Raw genomic sequence first — 17,505 nt, forward strand, 5'->3', positions numbered from 1 at the left:
GCTAAAAAGACTCACACGGTCTCATTCCTGAATCCTGCTCTCAGCTTGCAGCTCACATTAGTTTGCAATTTCCTCTTTGAGTTCTTAGATTTGTCAGATTAAATTGCTCAACTATCATTTGAAGTGAGAGTTATGGCTGAGACGTGATCCGTTGACTCAAAAAAAAAAAAAAAAAAGTCGCAGGCAGGCAGGCAGCCAGCGCCCGAGATTCATGTGCATCTAGACCTGGGAAATGGAACCCGGCTGTTCTCTTTTTATTGCTTATTACTTTCCTGTCGGTGTCAGGACACAGAGAGAATTACTATCGGGCCTACACCCCGTGCCGGTGCCTAACACCCATCTTCTTACCAGCAAACACACAGAGAGCCACGTCCCATCTCCTGCTTCGGGCCCACCGCCCCCCCCCCCACCCTGCCCCCTCAAGCTTCTAACATTTTCCATTTTAAAGACATAGATGCTAACAGTCGTGCACCACAGTGCGGGGGTGGGTGGGCTCCACGCTCCCTACACTGCGCGTGAGCAAAGCAAAACATCCAGCAAGAAAGAGACTCTACTCGAACTCACAAGCGTGCGGAGCCCATGGAGACCGCCAGGCTCCAGGGTGCTGAAGGGAAGTTACGGAGGCGATCGAGGCAAACAGTCTACAGGGAAGAGGGATTTCTAGGGACGGGAGCCTCCCGGAGGAGACTGCGGGAAGGTGGAATGATTGATTTTGACGAGGAATAGTGAGGAAGACGTTTCTTGGAAGAGGTGTCCTTTAAGATGACCTTGACGTGTGAGATCTCATCAGAAAGGGCCATCTTTAAATATCTGCTTGTGTTGATACCAAATATCCGGCACCCTGAACCGGACTGGCCTGCATGTTCTCAGTTGTATCCATTTACATGATGTGTTCCCGCCCTGGACCCCGAAAAGAGAATCCCTGTTCTCCGACTCCTCAATTTCGTCTGCTCTGGGTCACAGTTTTAGCTTCCGATGTGACTACGGCTGAGATCATTGACATGTCAGCTCCAACTACACTCTCGTCATTACTGATACAATGTGTAGGATTTGGGAGGGAGGAGGAGGGGACGATGAGATACTTATTAAATTGTATCCGCTCAGCCTGGCTGGTTTGGCTCAGTGGAAGGAGCATCGGCCTGCGGACCCAAGGGGCCCGGGCTGGGCATGTACCTCGGAGAAACTTGTACAGAAACTCAGTTGCAGGCTCCTGTCTTTCCGTCTCTTCCACTGTCTCTAAAAATCAATGGAAAAATATCCTCTGTAGGGATTTAAAAAAAAAATTGTACCAGCTCAAAAGATTCTAAGCACTCAAATGACGCACTGGCTAAGATAAACTTTCTTTGGAATGTGAGTGGCTATTAACAAAAGCCAACCAAAAAGGAGATCTTGTTGTGAAAGATTTGCTGGTTAAGTGTGTGCGTCCCGCTACAGTCATTCCTTAAGCCAAACACAACAGTCATATGCTCTGATGATTTGAGTAAACAAACAGCAGAACAAAACCCTCGCTGCCTCCTTCGCCTGGTGGCCCAACCTGAGCTTCCGGGGCTGGCTGACAACGTCTGAGGACCAGTGGCCACGGGCATCGTCTCCGCCGGCCGTGGTTGAGGCCAAATTGGTCCCTAAGACAGCTCTGCGGTCCCTCGGCTTCGCAGTCGGCCACATCGAAGCCACGCTGCTGCAGTTTCATCAAATACTCAGCAGTCTACCCGAAAGTGGTGCCTTCTGCCATCTGCGGAGACACATTTAAACAATAACTGCAGCCCGGCCGGCGTGGCTCAGTGGTTGAGTGTCAGCCTATGAACCAGGAGGTCATGGTTCGATTCCCAGTCAGGGCACATGCCCAGATTGCAGGCTCGATCCCCAGTGAGGGGTGTCAGGAGGCAGCCGATCAATGATTCCTTCTCATCATTGATGTTTCTATCTCTCTCCCTCTCCCTTCCTCTCTGAAGTCAATAAATATGTTTTAAAGAATGACGACAAACCAGAGAGGGGGGTACAGAGGGGACCCTATTTGGAGAAACTTGTGCAGATGCTCTGGGCTTTATTAGTAAGCAAAAAAGCAGACCCACAGTGAACCCTCTGTGGCGTCATCAGTAGTTAAAGCAGGTGCCACCAGGCGACCACCATCGTGTCTGTAAGGGACACGCTCTCCCTGTAGACATTCGTCACTGCTGCTGGGGCAGCTTTCTCACTCTTTTCCGGTTAAAGAAAGCCACAGGATGGTGCCTGCTTCTCCTGTTGTTATGCCTTGTGGACGGTAGTTCGGAAGCATTGATTGCTATTCAGGCTTTATCTCCCGGCATTCTCGCTCTGCAGGTGGAAGTTCAATGGGACGGATGTTGACACGGGCATGGATTTCCGCTACAGTGTGGTGGAAGGCAGCTTGCTGATCAGTAGCCCCAACAGAACCCGCGACGCGGGGACCTACCAGTGCGTGGCCACCAACGCCTTCGGGACCGTGGTCAGCAGAGAGGCGCCGCTGCGGTTCGCCTGTAAGTAGCCGCTGCGTCGCGCAGCCGCCGTGGCATAAGAGTATTTGAGCTGCTGCACCCATACGCCCTCCAACAGTGTCTTTCAGAAATCGAAGAGGCTTTCATGTGTTACACACCGGCTCACCCTTCTCGCGCGTTCTGGGAATAGCGTGTTTGTAGGATAAATTGTAAATCCGTGTGGGGAGGTAGCTGTCTTCTGCTTTTATGACCATTGAGATGGTTGGATTATGTGATGGTTCCGTTACACGCTTCTCAGTACACACATCAGTGAACACACACTCTGATGTACACACATGTAAGTTCATGGGCACAAACATTACACTAAAGCGTGTGTAGAAACAAGCAAATGAACTGCCATTAACTTACCACTAACTGTGACAAGTGTTTAACCATAAAGCTCAGTTAGAGAAGACCACGATAGTCTATTCACTCTATAATTCTCTATTTTTTTATTACAAAAGTTAGGGAAATTTTAAAAACAACTATGACAACAGAAAATGAAGACAATGAAAGTTGCCTTTCTATGATACCTTTTATATTTCTAGTTTAGAGCATTTAAAAAATATCCTGCCATCTCTTAAGACCACCAGCTCATAAAAGTTCGGGAGACTGTCGGGTATGGAAGGAAGTGGAAGTTAGGAGTAGCGTGGGGCAAATGAAACCCACAGGCGAGCACCCCGGGGGCAGCGGGGGGGGGGGAGCACAGAGGCTGGGGGATTGATGATCACCCGGTTTTGAGGGTTTATGTATTTGCACATGATCGTACATTTCCTTGTGTAAAATCCCCACTCACAGAGCATGGCGGTAATGTCAAAGGTTTTATAGTTACAAAGTCTGTGAGCAGTAACACTAGAATATTCTCATCAACAAAATCCTCTCCGGAAACCCAGCATCAAGTACACCTGTCCAGCGCTGAATCTATTATTGCCGTTTGGTGGCATTTTTATTAGCCGGGAAATGAATTTGCTGAGTCCTGGGCATGTGTGGGACTCCGGGACCACGTGGTTCGTGAATGTCTTCCCAACACGCGTGGGTGTGCAGAATAACGGAGGGAATGTGTCCAGCTAAGGGTTTATTCCTCTTGGTGTAATACACGCCTCATAGCCATACTTACTGCTTAGTAATGACAGATGAATTTTGTTGGGCTCATTTTGGAAAATAATCATAGAATCAATGGTGCTTAGTGTAGAAAAAAAATCTCTGTATTCAATTACTCTTGTACTTACTTGATTTTTGGATTTCATCATGTAGGAAGTTTTTCAAAACAACAGTGCTAACCACAACAAAGGGATTGACTTAGCATTACCGGCTTTTAGTTTCTCGCCCTTATGACATTTAAAAAGCAAACTACCGAGGCTTACGACTACCCTGGTGTAGAAATCCAGGCATTTCTGCTCCAAAAGGCCCATCTGAAGGACAGAAGCTCCCTGAAATGCAGTGGTTTAGCCACTGTGAAAGCTCCGCCACTCATTTTGTGGGCGAGGTGGCCTGAGGGTTGGTGTCTGGCACCCACCTGCTCATCCCCCCTCAAGTGTGATGTGGGCATCCTGCCCCCGGAGTCCTGGGCTGACAGCCACCCAGCTTCAAAATTCTACAACCAGAGAGCTCAGGCCTCCCCCGCAAGCATCCATCCGACCCACCCCAACCGCCCGGTTGGTCCAGAGCACACAGCTCACCCGACATCTCGGCCTTCAAACAGCTGAACGTGTGCCTTCTCCCCATCTTCCCTCCCGGCGCGCTCACCGTGGGGCTCTCGCCGGGCTTTTAAAGCCGTGATCATGGCCCTTTTCCCTTCCAGGTTCTTAATTCACAGCCATCTTCTACTCAGCACACCCCGTCATGCTCCTTGTGACCACATTGGACTGTACTCAGTTCCCCACGGGCGCTTTGACCTTGAGAAGGATGCGGGGACAGTGGCAGGCCACGCTGGGGACTTGTTCTCAGGAACGCCCCTGACACCGACAGTCACTTTTGTTAAGGCCCCAGTCCCGTGTTCTGGCCTTGTTTTGAACACACAGTGACGTGAAATCTGAGGATTGATTTCTCATCAGTGCACCCTGAGCCCCCCAATCGCACCATCACCCTGAGCTAAGAGGATCGCCTTACCCTCCTTGGTCACCTCCGGACAGTGACCCTTTGCGTCATCCACGTTGAAATTGTTTTCAGTCTTTTTGTATCTGACATATTAATCCCCCTCCTTCAGTGTCAGATAAACTTGGACAGGCCTGTGTCCCATCCGATCACTGATACCATGTGTGGACCTGGACGGGTCCGCCTGCCAGGCGACAGCGTCCGCTAAGATGAGACTGAACTTTACAGTCATGTTGTTCGCATCCTCTCCACTTAGCAGCAAGTGTACCCGAACGTGCTACAGCTGACCCCGTCTGCCTGCTCCCGCAGGAGGTCTTGAGCTTCTTTGCCAAATGCCTGGCTAAGACCAGGAGGCGCAGTTTCACAGGCCCCGCCCCTGGGCCTGTGCTTGCCCAGGGTCTCCTTCCACCATCCCTCCCGCAGCCGCCAGGGCACCATCACCTGACCATGAAAATGGGATCCCTCCGCAGGCCTGCGGTGCGCCTTAGGCGGCACTGAGAGTAAATCCGAATGCATGGCCTCACTGTGGCTCCTTAGGCCCAGCGGTCTTCTGCACCAGGGCCTAGGCGCGTGGGTTGCCTCTGCCCCTTATGCTTCTGTCCTGCTCGCCATGGCTCCCTTCGGGTCCTTAGTTCTCCGTGTGGGTGTGGCCTCCTAAGGCAGTTTCCACAGCACCCAGCTTACAAAGAAAGGATTCCCGAGGTCCCTCCCCTCCCCGCGCGCCTCCCTCCCGCCTCTCCACCCACACAGCAGCATCCTCTACGTCCCTCCCAGGACCTGCCCTGGGATGATGGTGCGTCTGTTCATTTCTCACGATTGGACTCCTAGGAGAGTCCGTGTGCTGAGCCGCGACTCCCGGGCCAGCCTGTGTCACCAGCGTCAGGGACACGTTATATGCTTGAAGGAAGGACTTCCTTTACTCATCGCCGACACAGCCACACAACAAAGGAAATACTCGCGTAAAGATGGTTTGGGACGATGTCTCTTTTTAACCCCACACCCTTTCTCACCTAGTCATTTTCTGGAGAATTTAACCTCTTGATCATCCATTCATAGTTTTTAGACTTCCTTTTCCTATTCTTTTTCATTAAAAAGAAGATGAAAGATAGGCCTGTATTCAGAAGTCCTTTTTAAATGGTTGGAATGAGACACTTTTCCTTCGCGATGTAGGAGGAAGCAAGACGATGCCCTCTTTTGAATGTTCCCGAGTAGTTGCTTTCCCCCCAAGCGTTCCCATAATCGCGGGAAAAGGAGCATTGCCTTTGACCACAGTCTGAACTGCAGTATGCGAGAGAGAATACCCCTTATTTTCACTCATCGGATTTTAGGGCACAAACACCCTCACGGGTTTCTTGGCCTGTATCTTTTTTTTAAAGACGCCATTGAAGATGGGGGTCACTGCATTACTCACTGTTAATTGTGCAATTTATTCATGACATTCGAGGAGAGCGGCCTGGGTCCCCAGTTCAGTGCGCCCTGCGTCACACCTGTCGCCTTCACAAGCAACCCATTCATTCTTCCTTATCCACAGGCCACCATTGCAAATCTCATTTAAATACGTTGTATCATTGTACCTGGAAGATAATCCTCTGAGTTAGAGTTAGACTGTCATTCTTATTTGATGGATTATTTTTGTAATTGTCTTCATGCTGCTCTTGTAGACAGAATTTGTCAATCTCTTGCTTTTAGCATTTGAAAAGAAGGAATTCACATAAGCAGAACTTCCGTTCATGGACAGGATGCCTTTAAGAACCTGCCCCTCCCCCAGTTTCTTCATTCAATATCTTTAAGCTCGAAATCCTCCCTAGATTAGACAGACAGAGCGTGATTTCAGTCACTGTCGATGAGGTGTGGGCATTTGCATGAGCAAACGGTGTTGTGATATAATGTGGAGCTCACCTGTTTTCCCTGGTCCCCTGCAGGCGTGGGCCACCAGCAGTCCCTTCTCTGGCACTTGGCCTGTTTCTAATTGCGAGCCACCAAACCCTCTGTCATTCACTCCTGTTCCACCTGGGGCGAGAGGGCTCAATTGATTAATCTGCCAGGGTGGGCCCAGTGCCTGGCACTGAGGAAACTCGCAATAATAGCTGCTGAATAAGTGAATAAATAGTAAGATTTGGACATTCTAGTCACCCGGCTGTGTTTGGGCCCGGAGGTCAGGACCTCCCGATGGCCCGGGGAGTGCCTGGAGGTGGGTGCCAGCATTTCCACGAGGCCTGGGGCAGACAGGTGTACTCTTAGTTCCAGATGAGGGAATGCGTGGGTGGGGCAGGAGGCGAAGCCTAATAAAGAAGTTCCTGTGTGGAAGGCACCGGACCTGGTATGGCGGTTCACTGTGTCCTAAAAACTTGGCCTGGGAGCGGAGTCTGTATAGAAGGAAGAGCTATAGCCCATCACCTGGCTGCCCCACCCCCGGCCCCCGCCTGTACTGTTCTCTGATGTGTAGAAATGGATCCCTTTTAACTAAATTGCAGTGCATGCTTATATACTCACCAAATACCCAAATCACTTGATTTTTTTAGTTGGAAAGTGGGCTTGAGACACGGAGAGACCACTGCCCGAGAGGAGAGGGACTCGGATGGAGCCCTGAGCGCCATTTCGCTTTGGCCCACAGTGTCCCTAAGGCTCCGCCCTCCTGCCACCGCCTGGGCTGTTAGGAAGATTAAATTACAAATCACAGGCAGAGTCCCCGGGCAGTTCTGGTGCGAGAAAGTGATACGATAAGGGTTTCTCTATGTTCCTTTCTCTCTTCCCTTACCCCTTCTCCCCCTCCCTTTCCTGTCTTTCTAAAGTAAGAATGCTAACGTTTATTAAGAACCTAAAATATCGGCTGAGAGCACAGGCCTGGAGTTCCATTGTCTGGGCTGCCCGTGAGCTCCTCCTGTAACCCTGCGGCCTCGGGCGAGGTCCTTCTCTCTGCCTCCGTTTCTTTATCCATAAACTGGGGTGAATGCCTCGACTTCCTTTTTGTGAGGAGAAATAAATGGGTTCTAATAACACTCCTGGATCCCTGCCTGGCTCATGTGGAGGGTTTAAGCCAGCCGTGGGCAAACTACGGCCCGCGGGCAGGATCCGGCCCATTTGAAATTAATAAGACTATTGGAAAAAAAAAAGACCGTACCCTTTTATGTAATGATGTTTACTTTGAATTTATATTAGTTCACACAAACACTCCATCCATGCTTTTGTTCCGGCCCTCCGGTCCAGTTTAAGAACCCATTGTGGCCCTCGAGTCAAAAAGTTTGCCCACCCCTGGGTTAAGCCTTGTTGGGTCCGATGATCATTCCACTGTGATTGTGTGGCTCTGTCAGGCCTCATGCGAAGCACCTGGAACCACTGTGCTGTTTTCAGCAGAACCCAAGGCGTTATTTTAATTTCGTGGTGAGGAACCTGAGGGTGGGTGAGGTGAGCTGACTTTCGCCAAGGGAGCTGTGGGCGGAGTCAGGCCGCCTGGTCCCCCCTCAGACACCTGCAACTACACTTCACTGATGGAACTTACGTTCAAACCGTAGATTTTCGTGGTTGATAAAATGTATTTCTCTGTAGACACAAGAGTGGATTTTTAAATGTGTTGGCAACCTTTGATGTAGTACATTCATCGCTATTTTTTTTCTTTTGATTTTTTAGTTCTAGGCTTCCTGGATGCAGTCATAATGTTGATTTACTGTTAACATCCAGAAGTGTAATGGTGTATACTGCAATCTTGCATACATTTGTGACTCTAATTTTAATATAATTGGTCTCAGGTTCCATAATGAGAATAATTAATAACACTATTTCTGCTCCAAAAGGTAATACGCAAATTCCCAAATTATTGCAAGGAGGTTGTGAAACATCCTGGATATTGAAATTTTATGGTAAATAACTGAGTTGGTAAACGGCATCCCCAAGCGGTGAATAACATATTATTATAAGTTTCCTCACTCCCCGTCATTCCTCCCCCACGTGTGAGAAGGGGCACCTTCGATGCACAATACTAGGGAGAGCTCTCAGGAGCATCGTCCACATCACTCCACATCCTCGCCTGCCACCTGTTTGCCTCACACGCCTTGTTCGGGGCCATCTTCCTGGAGGTTCGGCTGTTTTCTAACAGTTCAGGTCTTCAGAACAAGAGTCAGATGCTGTTCATCATCTCGGGGGGCGGTGGTGGGTGACTGTAACCCACAGGTAAGTGCTCCCTCCACACTCACCAGGCCCAACCAGAGCACTCACTCACCAGGCTGTGCGGCTGCGGGAGCTGGTGTCGCCGTGGCCACCGGCAGGGGCCGCTCTGGGGAAGCAGGGCGGGTTGACATCTGTGCTTATCTCTGCCGGTGCCTCGCCCGGGTGGAAACGAGGCAGGAACACCGCGTCCACTGCGTGTCCATCTCCTGAGCCTGCGTCAGGGAAAAGGGACGGAGGAGAGAAAGGGTGGGAAAAGGAGAGGACGGAGGGAGATACACAAAGGGCTCTTTTGGGTGCAAAAGGTATCCATGCTGGCCTTTGTGACCTTGAGCAGGGAATGGACAAGGATGAAGTGTCTTGATAAACCACTCCATTTTTTCTTTTTCTTTTTTCTTTTTTTTTTTGTTTAATATATTCTGTTGATTTTTTACAGAGAGGAAGGGAAAGAGACAGAGAGTTAGAAACATCGATCAGCTGCCTCCTGCACATCTCCCACCGGGGATGTGCCCTCAACCCAGGCACACGCCCCCGACCGGAATCGAACCTGGGACCTTTCAGTCCGCAGGCCGACGCTCCATCCACTGAGCCAAACCGGTTTCGCCAACCACTCCATTTTAAGGCTAATGTCCGTCAGCTTGGTCAGCGACGTGGCAGCCCACAGTGTTTATGGTGAAAATATCTCCTTTCACCACAGACAGACTCACTGAAAGAGATCTCTCCCCTGGCCACTGCAGCAAGCCCTTCCGAGTCCTCATCTCAGGTGCCCTCTGGGCATTGTGGCGATCAGAGTGGGCGGAGATCGAGGCCGTGGCAACAGAGACCAGAAGAGTGTGGCCCATTGGGAATGTTGTACCGCATTCCACTGGGGCTTTTGGCAACGTGGTTCCTGGGCCTTCATCATTGTTCTAGTCACAGAAAACACCAAATATTCATTGCTTTTCATATTCAATAATTAGGCCTTAGCCGGTGTGGCTCAGAGGATAGAGCATCAGCCTGCAGACTGAAGGGTCCCAGGTTCAATTCCTGTCAAGGGCAAATGCCTGGGTTGTGGGCTCGATCCCCAGTGGGGGGCGTGCAGGAGGCAGCCGATCAATGATTCTTGCTCATCATGGATGTTTCTATCTTTCTCTCCCTCTTCCTTCCTCTCTGAAATCAATAAAAATATATTTTTTAAAATATACTCAATCACTAGTTGATTTTTCATAGCCAAGGAATGAAGTGTGCAGTCAAGCAGAATAGCTGGGGTTTCGATCGTTGGCCACGCCCCTGACGAGCTTGTAGGCATTTACTGAGGGAGCTGCTGCCAGAGGCAGTTTTGTTTCCGAGCAGTCGGTGTTGGCAGAGGACTGGAGAAGCTCTGTGTGATTATTTAGATCAATCAGAACTCAATCAGCTAAGGAACATTTGGGTGGCAAAACCGAAAACATTGATCGGGGGGGGCTTTGATCTTCAATAAAAGAGTGAAATTTTCTAATTGGATAGTTGGAAGAAATCAGAGCAAATCTTGCTGAATTTCTGAAATAACACTTTTGATAGATTATTCCCGCCACATATTATAATACCAGAAAGACAGCAATCAGGACAGTTTGTGTCCAGTGAGAACTTCAGAAGGTAGAAGACTGGGTGGTGCACGGCCATGCTGTTGGTTCTGGGGCCATGGGTAATTGCGAATTGCGATTTAACGAAATAATTGAGAGCCACAGGTGTGCAACATCAGTCTTATTTATGTTGTCCTGGTCCCGTTCACAAAGCCTGTTCCTGAGCAGACACAGGGAATTGTAGCTGTTGGCCTGTCAGGTGTATCTCCGTCCAGTTACACACGGTGCTTAGCTTTTTCTGGCTGACTTCTTTCGCTCAGCGTGGTAGTCTCCAGGGCCACCCATGTTGCTGCAATGGCAGTATTTCATCTTTTCTTGTGGCTGAGTAGTATTCCGTTGAGTGTCCCACATCTTCTGTATCCAGTCCTCTGTCACAGGGCATGCTGGTGGTTTCCATGTCTTGGCCTCCATGAATGATGCTGCCATGAAACAGGGGTGCATAATGTCTGTCCTTCAAAGCCACCGAACATGTGGTGACTCGCTCACACCATCCCAGGAAACTCACAGGCCCACATGGCCTTTCCTGGCCACTTCCATCGAGGATAAGTGAAACCACTTGGGAGTGAGGCCAGGGTCAGCAGCCCAGGCAGCCAGGGCGAGAGGAAGCCTTGATGGAAGTGGGGGCCCCTGGGTAAGGCATGGGCCATGCTGTGCATTGTCCTGGGAGCATGACAGGGGGCCTGTGTGCAGCCTGACCCGATGTGATAACGAGCACACCCCTTCTGCCTCTCCACGGGCCTCCTGGGACCAGGCGGGCCAGCCCCTTCTGCAGGGCAAGGATCTGACAGGAGCAGCGGAGCTTGTTGGCCCTGCGTCCCTCTCTCTGGGCTTCTTTTTCTAAGTCATTTTCCCTGAATTTGACCCCTTTGCTCTCTGAAGCCCTGGGAACCAGCCATTATAGCACTCAGAGCGCCTGGCCTACCTGTGGCCGCGACAGTTCCACGGAGGTCCCCTGCGCATCCTTACCGCTCCTGCTGTGACATCGCTTCACCGAGGGCAGGCTCCGAGGTCCCCCATCAGCGCCGGGCACGGAGGGCGGGGGTCTGAGCAGCCCACTTACCGCGAGCTGACATGCGTTTATGCAGAGCCGGGCTGCTTTGCACTCCGCTGCTCCGGGCCATCCCTTTAGAGAACAGAGCAGGCTGCAGGGTCAGCGGTTACATCTCACATTCGGGGGCATCATGAAAAGGAGTGTGTGTGTGTCTGTGTGTCTGTGTGCCAGTGTATATATGCATGTGCCGGTGTGTGTGCATGTGTGTGTGCATGTATGTGTTCCGAGAACTACATGATTCTATTGGATGTTTTATGAGCAATTAAATTCAGAAGTGGCCCCTGACCCTTGTGGATGACACGGCTCCCAGGAACCTGTCTGCAGTGTGTGTAGTTAAAGTGCACACTGTGATCAGAGTAGCAATTTGCTGCCAGACACTTGCCCGGCCTATGGCACCCACAGTCACAGCTTCGGGTCGTGCACGAACCCCTCCCCAGCGACGGCACCGGCAGGCCGGGAGCTGGGCCTCAGCCACGAGTCCACGTTTACTCTTAAGATGCAAGGGGTCCATGGACGGACTTCCTTAAGTTCAGCTGATGATCACTTTCTCCTCCTTTTTTAAAATGCTGTCAGCGTCAGGGCGGGCATTTCTGAATAAATGCTGGATGAATATTTGTGGAATAAATGAAGCTGAAGGAATGTCCAAATCAACCAAGGAAAGAGTAGAAGAAAAACAGAACTCCCTTGGTCTTTACCAGCCCAGGAGGTGACATTTCCTCTGAAATATTCTATTTCCTTGAACTGAGAAGCACTATTTTTATATTTTTTTAAATTGGAAAGTACTCTCCAATTTCAATAAAGATGGGTATTAAATATAGTGTTTCTCTTTTCCCTAAAAATCTCATTAAAGAAGTGCAGCCTCACTGTCAATGCCATCTCTTTTTGGTAACAGCTTTATTAAGAGATGTCACATGCGATAATTCAACAATTTAAGACGTCCAACTCAGTTAGTGTGCGGTATATTCACAAGGTGGTGCAACCATCACCACCAGGGAATTTCCAGAACATTCTCATTACCTTAAAAATACACCCTGTCCTCACGACTAGTCACTCCTCTTCCTCCCAGACCCGCCACCACTAATGCACTTTCTGTCTTAGGCATTTGTCCATCTGGACATTTCCTAGACACGAAATCACGTATATGTGGGCTTTGTGGCTTGTTTATTTCACTTAGCATAATGCTATCAAGTTCGTCGATGGTGTAGCATCTGTTAATCCTCCATTTCTTCTTATGGCCAAACAATATGCCATTGGGTGGAAATAACACCATTTTGTTTATTCATCCATCAGTTGTCGGACATCTGGGTTGTCCCCACTTTTGGGCTGTTTTGAATAATGCTGCCATGAGCACTGATTTACAGATTTTTTTTATGTGGACATATGTTTTTATTTCTTCGGGCTATATTCCTAGGAGTGGAATTACTGGGTCAAATGGTAACACTATGTATAACATTTTGAGCAAAGTGTTTTCCAAATTGTCTGTGACATGTTATAATGTGCTAACACTGTGTGAGGGCTCCAGTTTCTGCACACCCTCACCAAGCTGTTTATTGCCTCTCTTTTTTATTGTAGCCATCACAGTGGATATCGAAGTAGTATCATGGTGTGTGTGTGCGTGTGTGTGTGTGTGTGTGTGTGTGTGTGTGCGCATGTGCGTGCACGCGCCCTGACTGGGAATCGAACGCGTGCCCTCTTGGTGCATGGGACGATGCCCAACCAACTGAGCCACACTGCCTGGCTCATATTGTAGGTTTGGTTTGCATTTCACTGATGGCTCATGATGTTGAACAACTTTTCATGTGTTTATTGGCCATTGGTAACATCTTCGTTGGAGATATGTGTAATCAGACTTTTTGCCTATTTTTAAATTGGGTTGATTGTCTTTCCACTGCTGAGTGGTATGTTTTCTTTATATATCCTGTGCAAGTTCCTGATCAGGTATATGATTTGCAAATATTTTCTCCCACTCTATAGGTTGTCTTTTTACTCTCATGTTAATGTCATTTGAAGCCTGAAGGTTTTAATTTTGACAAAGTCTAATTTATAGTGTTGTCATTGCATGTGCTGTTGGTGTCATTCGAGCTAAGAAATCATAGCTCGAAGTCACAAAAACATACTCCTGTGTTTTCTAGTAAGGCTTAGAGTGTTTTAATCTTGAGTCTGGGTCTATGTTTCCTATTCAGTTAATTGTTGTGTATGTTGGTGCTGGAATCCAACTTCTTTCTCTTTTCTAATTTTTTCAAATTCATTCCTTTGCATATGGATATTCGAGTTGTTTCAGCATCGCTTGTTGAAAAGATGGTTCTCTCCCCATGGAATGGTCTTGCCCTTGTCAACACTCTATGCAGCTTAAGAGTAAGTTTATCTCTGGACTCTCGGTTCCATTCCATTGATCTCTATGCCTGCTCTTATGCCAGTACCACACAGCTGATCACTGTAGCTTTATAGTAAGTTTTAAATTAAGATGTGTTGTGCCCAGCCAGCATGGCTCAGAGGTTGAGCATCAACCTAAGAACCAGGAGGTCACAGTTCGATTCCTGGTCAGGGCACATGCCCGGGTTGCGGGCTCCATCCCAGTAAGGGACGCGCAGGAGAAAGCTGATCAATGATTCTCCTCATGGATGTTTCTGTCTCTCTCTTCCTCTCCCTTCCTCTCTGAAATCAATAAAAATATATTTTTAAAAAGGAGTGTCCATTGATAGCATCATAAAGTCCAAAGCATGATGCACAGACTAAACCACAGACTCTAGCCTACTCGCCCTACAAGCAGCATCGGCCTGCGGGCATCATACAGAATTCAAGGCTGACAAGTTCGGGGCTGGCCGATCGTACATGACTTCACATGGGAGCCTCGCAATCTAATCCACAGGGTCACCCCAGGCAAGGCAGGGCTCCTGTGTCCCTACGCCCCAGTCTCAGGTCTGTGTTCTCAAACAACCATTCAAACAAGAATACTTGTCTTTTGATTGATTGATTGATTGATTGATTTTAGAGAGAGAGGGGAAGGGAGAGAGAAGGAGGGTGGGAGAGAAACATCGTCTGCTGTTTGACTTATGTACCCATTCATTGGTTGATGCCTGCATGTGCCCTCACCAGGGATGGAACCGGCAACTTGGACAAATGGGGCGATGCTCTAACCAGCTGATCTGCCCGGCCAGACCCCTTGTCATTTCTCAGGAGCGGTCACCAGGTACAGGCCAGGCATCGCCTAAATCCCTTGAGGAGAAGTCATTTCCTCTGAGGCATGGGAGTCCTGAACTGTTAACTAAGCCAGCGGACCACGGAACATGGGCCAGCGACGTCCATTAGTCACTCTTCCCAGAGCTGCGGAGAAGCCATTGCTGCCCATTCCACGACCAAAGGGGCCTCAGTGGGCTTCCTCGGACCCAGGCCACTGCCCCCCAGTTCCTCCACAGGGCGCTCTCAGCCGCCTGTCCCGTGTCAACCCCACTGGAGACCCCCAGCGCTCGGCTTTGCTCAGCACGTCTTTGTTGGGCAGCCAGGCTGGTCGGTCCCAATCGTGGACGCCAGGCCAGGAGGACGGCAGCCTGGAGGGTGTTGCCGCTGCGGGGCTCGCTGTGCAGAATCCGCTCAGGACCAGGAGGGATGCGCTGTCCTTCTGGGAGGGAAATAGACCCGGGGGGTGCGGGGGGAGCGGGAAGGACCTCGCCAGACTTCATTTCCGGGTCATCAGGAGATTGGCGTGCATGGGGCTTGGTGATCCGGGTGGGCATGGCACACGCGTGGCAGCTCCCGCCACCTCTTACTGAGCTGCGGTCTCCAGGTCCGTTTATGAAAAGAGGCCCGTGTCCGCCTCGGCTGCACAGGGCAGTGTGTCTCATGGGAAAGGCGGTCTGCACGGAGCTCTCCCCTGCCTGTGAGTGAGACGTGGTTGGGGTGTCTTTTTTTAATTCTCATTTAGTCGTTCCATAGATGGATAATAGAGATAATGATTAGTCCATGGACTACCTCAAGGTGGAAAAAACAGCCCTGGCCTATTTTGCTCAGTGGTTAGAGCATCTGCCCTCGGACTGAACGGTCACAGGTTCGATTCCCCGTCAAGGGCATGTACCTGGGTTGCAGGTTTGATACTCAGGGCCCGTCAGGGTGCACGTGGGAGGCAACCAATGAATGTGTCTCTCATGTCTAAGTTTCTCTCCCTTTAACCCCCCACCCCCACCCTCCCTTCCACTCTCTCTCTAAGATCAATGGAAAAAGATTCCTCAGGGGAGGATTAAATAAATAAATAAATAAATCAGAGAAAAGAAGGCTCCTTCTGGAAGTGCTTCTCCTCCAGGCCCAGACCGGGACCCGGACAGCGTCCCCCCTTCTCCTCGGAGGGGCTCTGTGATGCGCATCTCAGTGCGCCCAGCAGCACCGCCTGGGATGCGGGTCCCCTGGCCAGCAGCTGGCCAGCACATCGGACACCAGCCTGCGGGGGGTCCCACCCTCGGCAGGGGCTGCGTCAGGCTCTTCATGAAGCAGGCGGCCCTCGAAGAATTGAAAGTCCTGTCATGCATCGGGGCGGGGGGCGGGGGGGGGTGACACCATTGCTGTTTGCCACCCGAATGGGAGGCTGGGAAGCATCTGGATGCACGTGTCACACTGGACTGGGTTTTCCAACGCTGAAATGTGGGTGCGATGGCCAGAGAGCGGCACTGGGAGGTGGAGGATGCGGGGCCTCGGGCTCGCTCCGTGGGGTGTCCGGCCGTTTCCTGCTCAGGGCTAAGCAGCACAAGTGCCTCCTCCCTCTGACCAGCAGGCCTCGCGCCTCCGGAATGAATGGCGAGCCGGGGACTGTGAACGATAATCACATCATCATCATCTCCCCTGCCCTGGGCGGATGTGAAATGGTTCATAGTCAGCCGTCCGGAAGGTTAAGCCGGGCATCTTTTCTTGGATAATTAATATTTCCACAGAAATCTGTGCCGCCGCCGTGAGCGGGCAGGTGGCGGGGCTAATTGGCTGGTTTTAAAGGTGTGGGCGACGCGTTGTCTTTTGGCTGAAACTGTGTCCGTGAGAACACGGGCAGGGCGGTCGCCGCCGGGTGTGAGGCAGCGCTGTGCTGGGCGGCAGGGGCCGGGCCGGGGCCGGGGGACGCGCCTCCGCCGAGGGACTGGCTCCCCGACCGCGTGGCTGCCCTCCCCCGCCACCCCCAGAATCCGGCGCGTGCTCGGCCGGTGCAGTGTGCTCTGCGTTTCCTTGTTGTCGATTTGCTTTTCTAGTAAAAATTCCGAGTGGGAAGCAAAGGTGCTTGTAGATCCCGCCCCTCTGAGCACCCAGACCAGCAAATGTGGGCAGAGCAGGTGTTGGCTCGGTGTTTAGAGTGTCAGCCCTTCACCCAAGGGTTGCACCTCAATCCCTGCCCCCCACACACACACATTGGGGTGCGTCCGGGGGTGGGCAACCAGCCAACGGGTCTCTCACATCCATGTTTCTCTCTCCCCCCCTCCCTCTCACACTCTCTCTAAAAATCAGTGGTGGGGGGGAAGGGTGTTAAAGAAGTAAGATTCCCGCCTCTGTCTGTATCGGGCAGGTGTGCGTTTCTCTAAAGTGAGACCTAAGGCAGGGAGGGGCGTGCCACCGCCGGAAGCAGTCCGGCCGCCTTCTCTGCCGCGGGTCTGGGCACCACTCGGGTGTCTGTGCCGAAAGGTCTGCTGCTGCCGACGTGCCAGCCCTGATGACCTGTCTGCGACCAGGCAGGGCCCCGACCGCCTCTGGCAGCGGCCGAGCAGGAGGACCAGCTGGCACCTCAGGGCCCTGGGGACCGTCCGCCTCCCCACTCACTGTGCGTCCCGACCCTGCCCAGCAGCCAGCGGAGTGGGCTCTGCGGGGCCACGGGACGGGGTGGCTGCCACGTGGCGCATCCCCCGGACCAGCAGAGTCACCGACTCTCATTCTACGTGGGAGGCATTCGCCCAAGACGCCCTCCAGGAGGCAGCTCTGATGTTCGTCCTTTTACCCGCAGCACATATCCTTCCCCACGTGACCAGCGTCTTTCTGAACAGGCCTAACCACGCAGCCCTGTGGCTTCTCTCTGCAAAGCTCTGAAAATATGGATATCCCATATTTACTCCATTACTATGTCTTCGTATTGTAACGTGAT

General features: G+C 51.1%; 1 protein-coding gene across 1 annotated transcript in view; it reads left to right on the top strand.

Moving 5' to 3' along the window:
* The window catches only part of CNTN4 (contactin 4), a 402,127-nt gene that overhangs the window by 274,903 nt on the left and 109,719 nt on the right, over positions 1-17,505 (top strand). Inside the window, exon 5 of the mRNA XM_081106270.1 lies at positions 2,320-2,495. Within this exon, the coding sequence (XP_080962396.1) occupies positions 2,320-2,495 (176 nt within the window). The remainder of the gene's footprint in view (positions 1-2,319; positions 2,496-17,505) is intronic.

Source organism: Myotis nattereri, assembly GCF_964212035.1.
Source record: "Myotis nattereri genome assembly, chromosome: 14".
Classification (NCBI taxonomy): domain Eukaryota; kingdom Metazoa; phylum Chordata; class Mammalia; order Chiroptera; family Vespertilionidae; genus Myotis; species Myotis nattereri.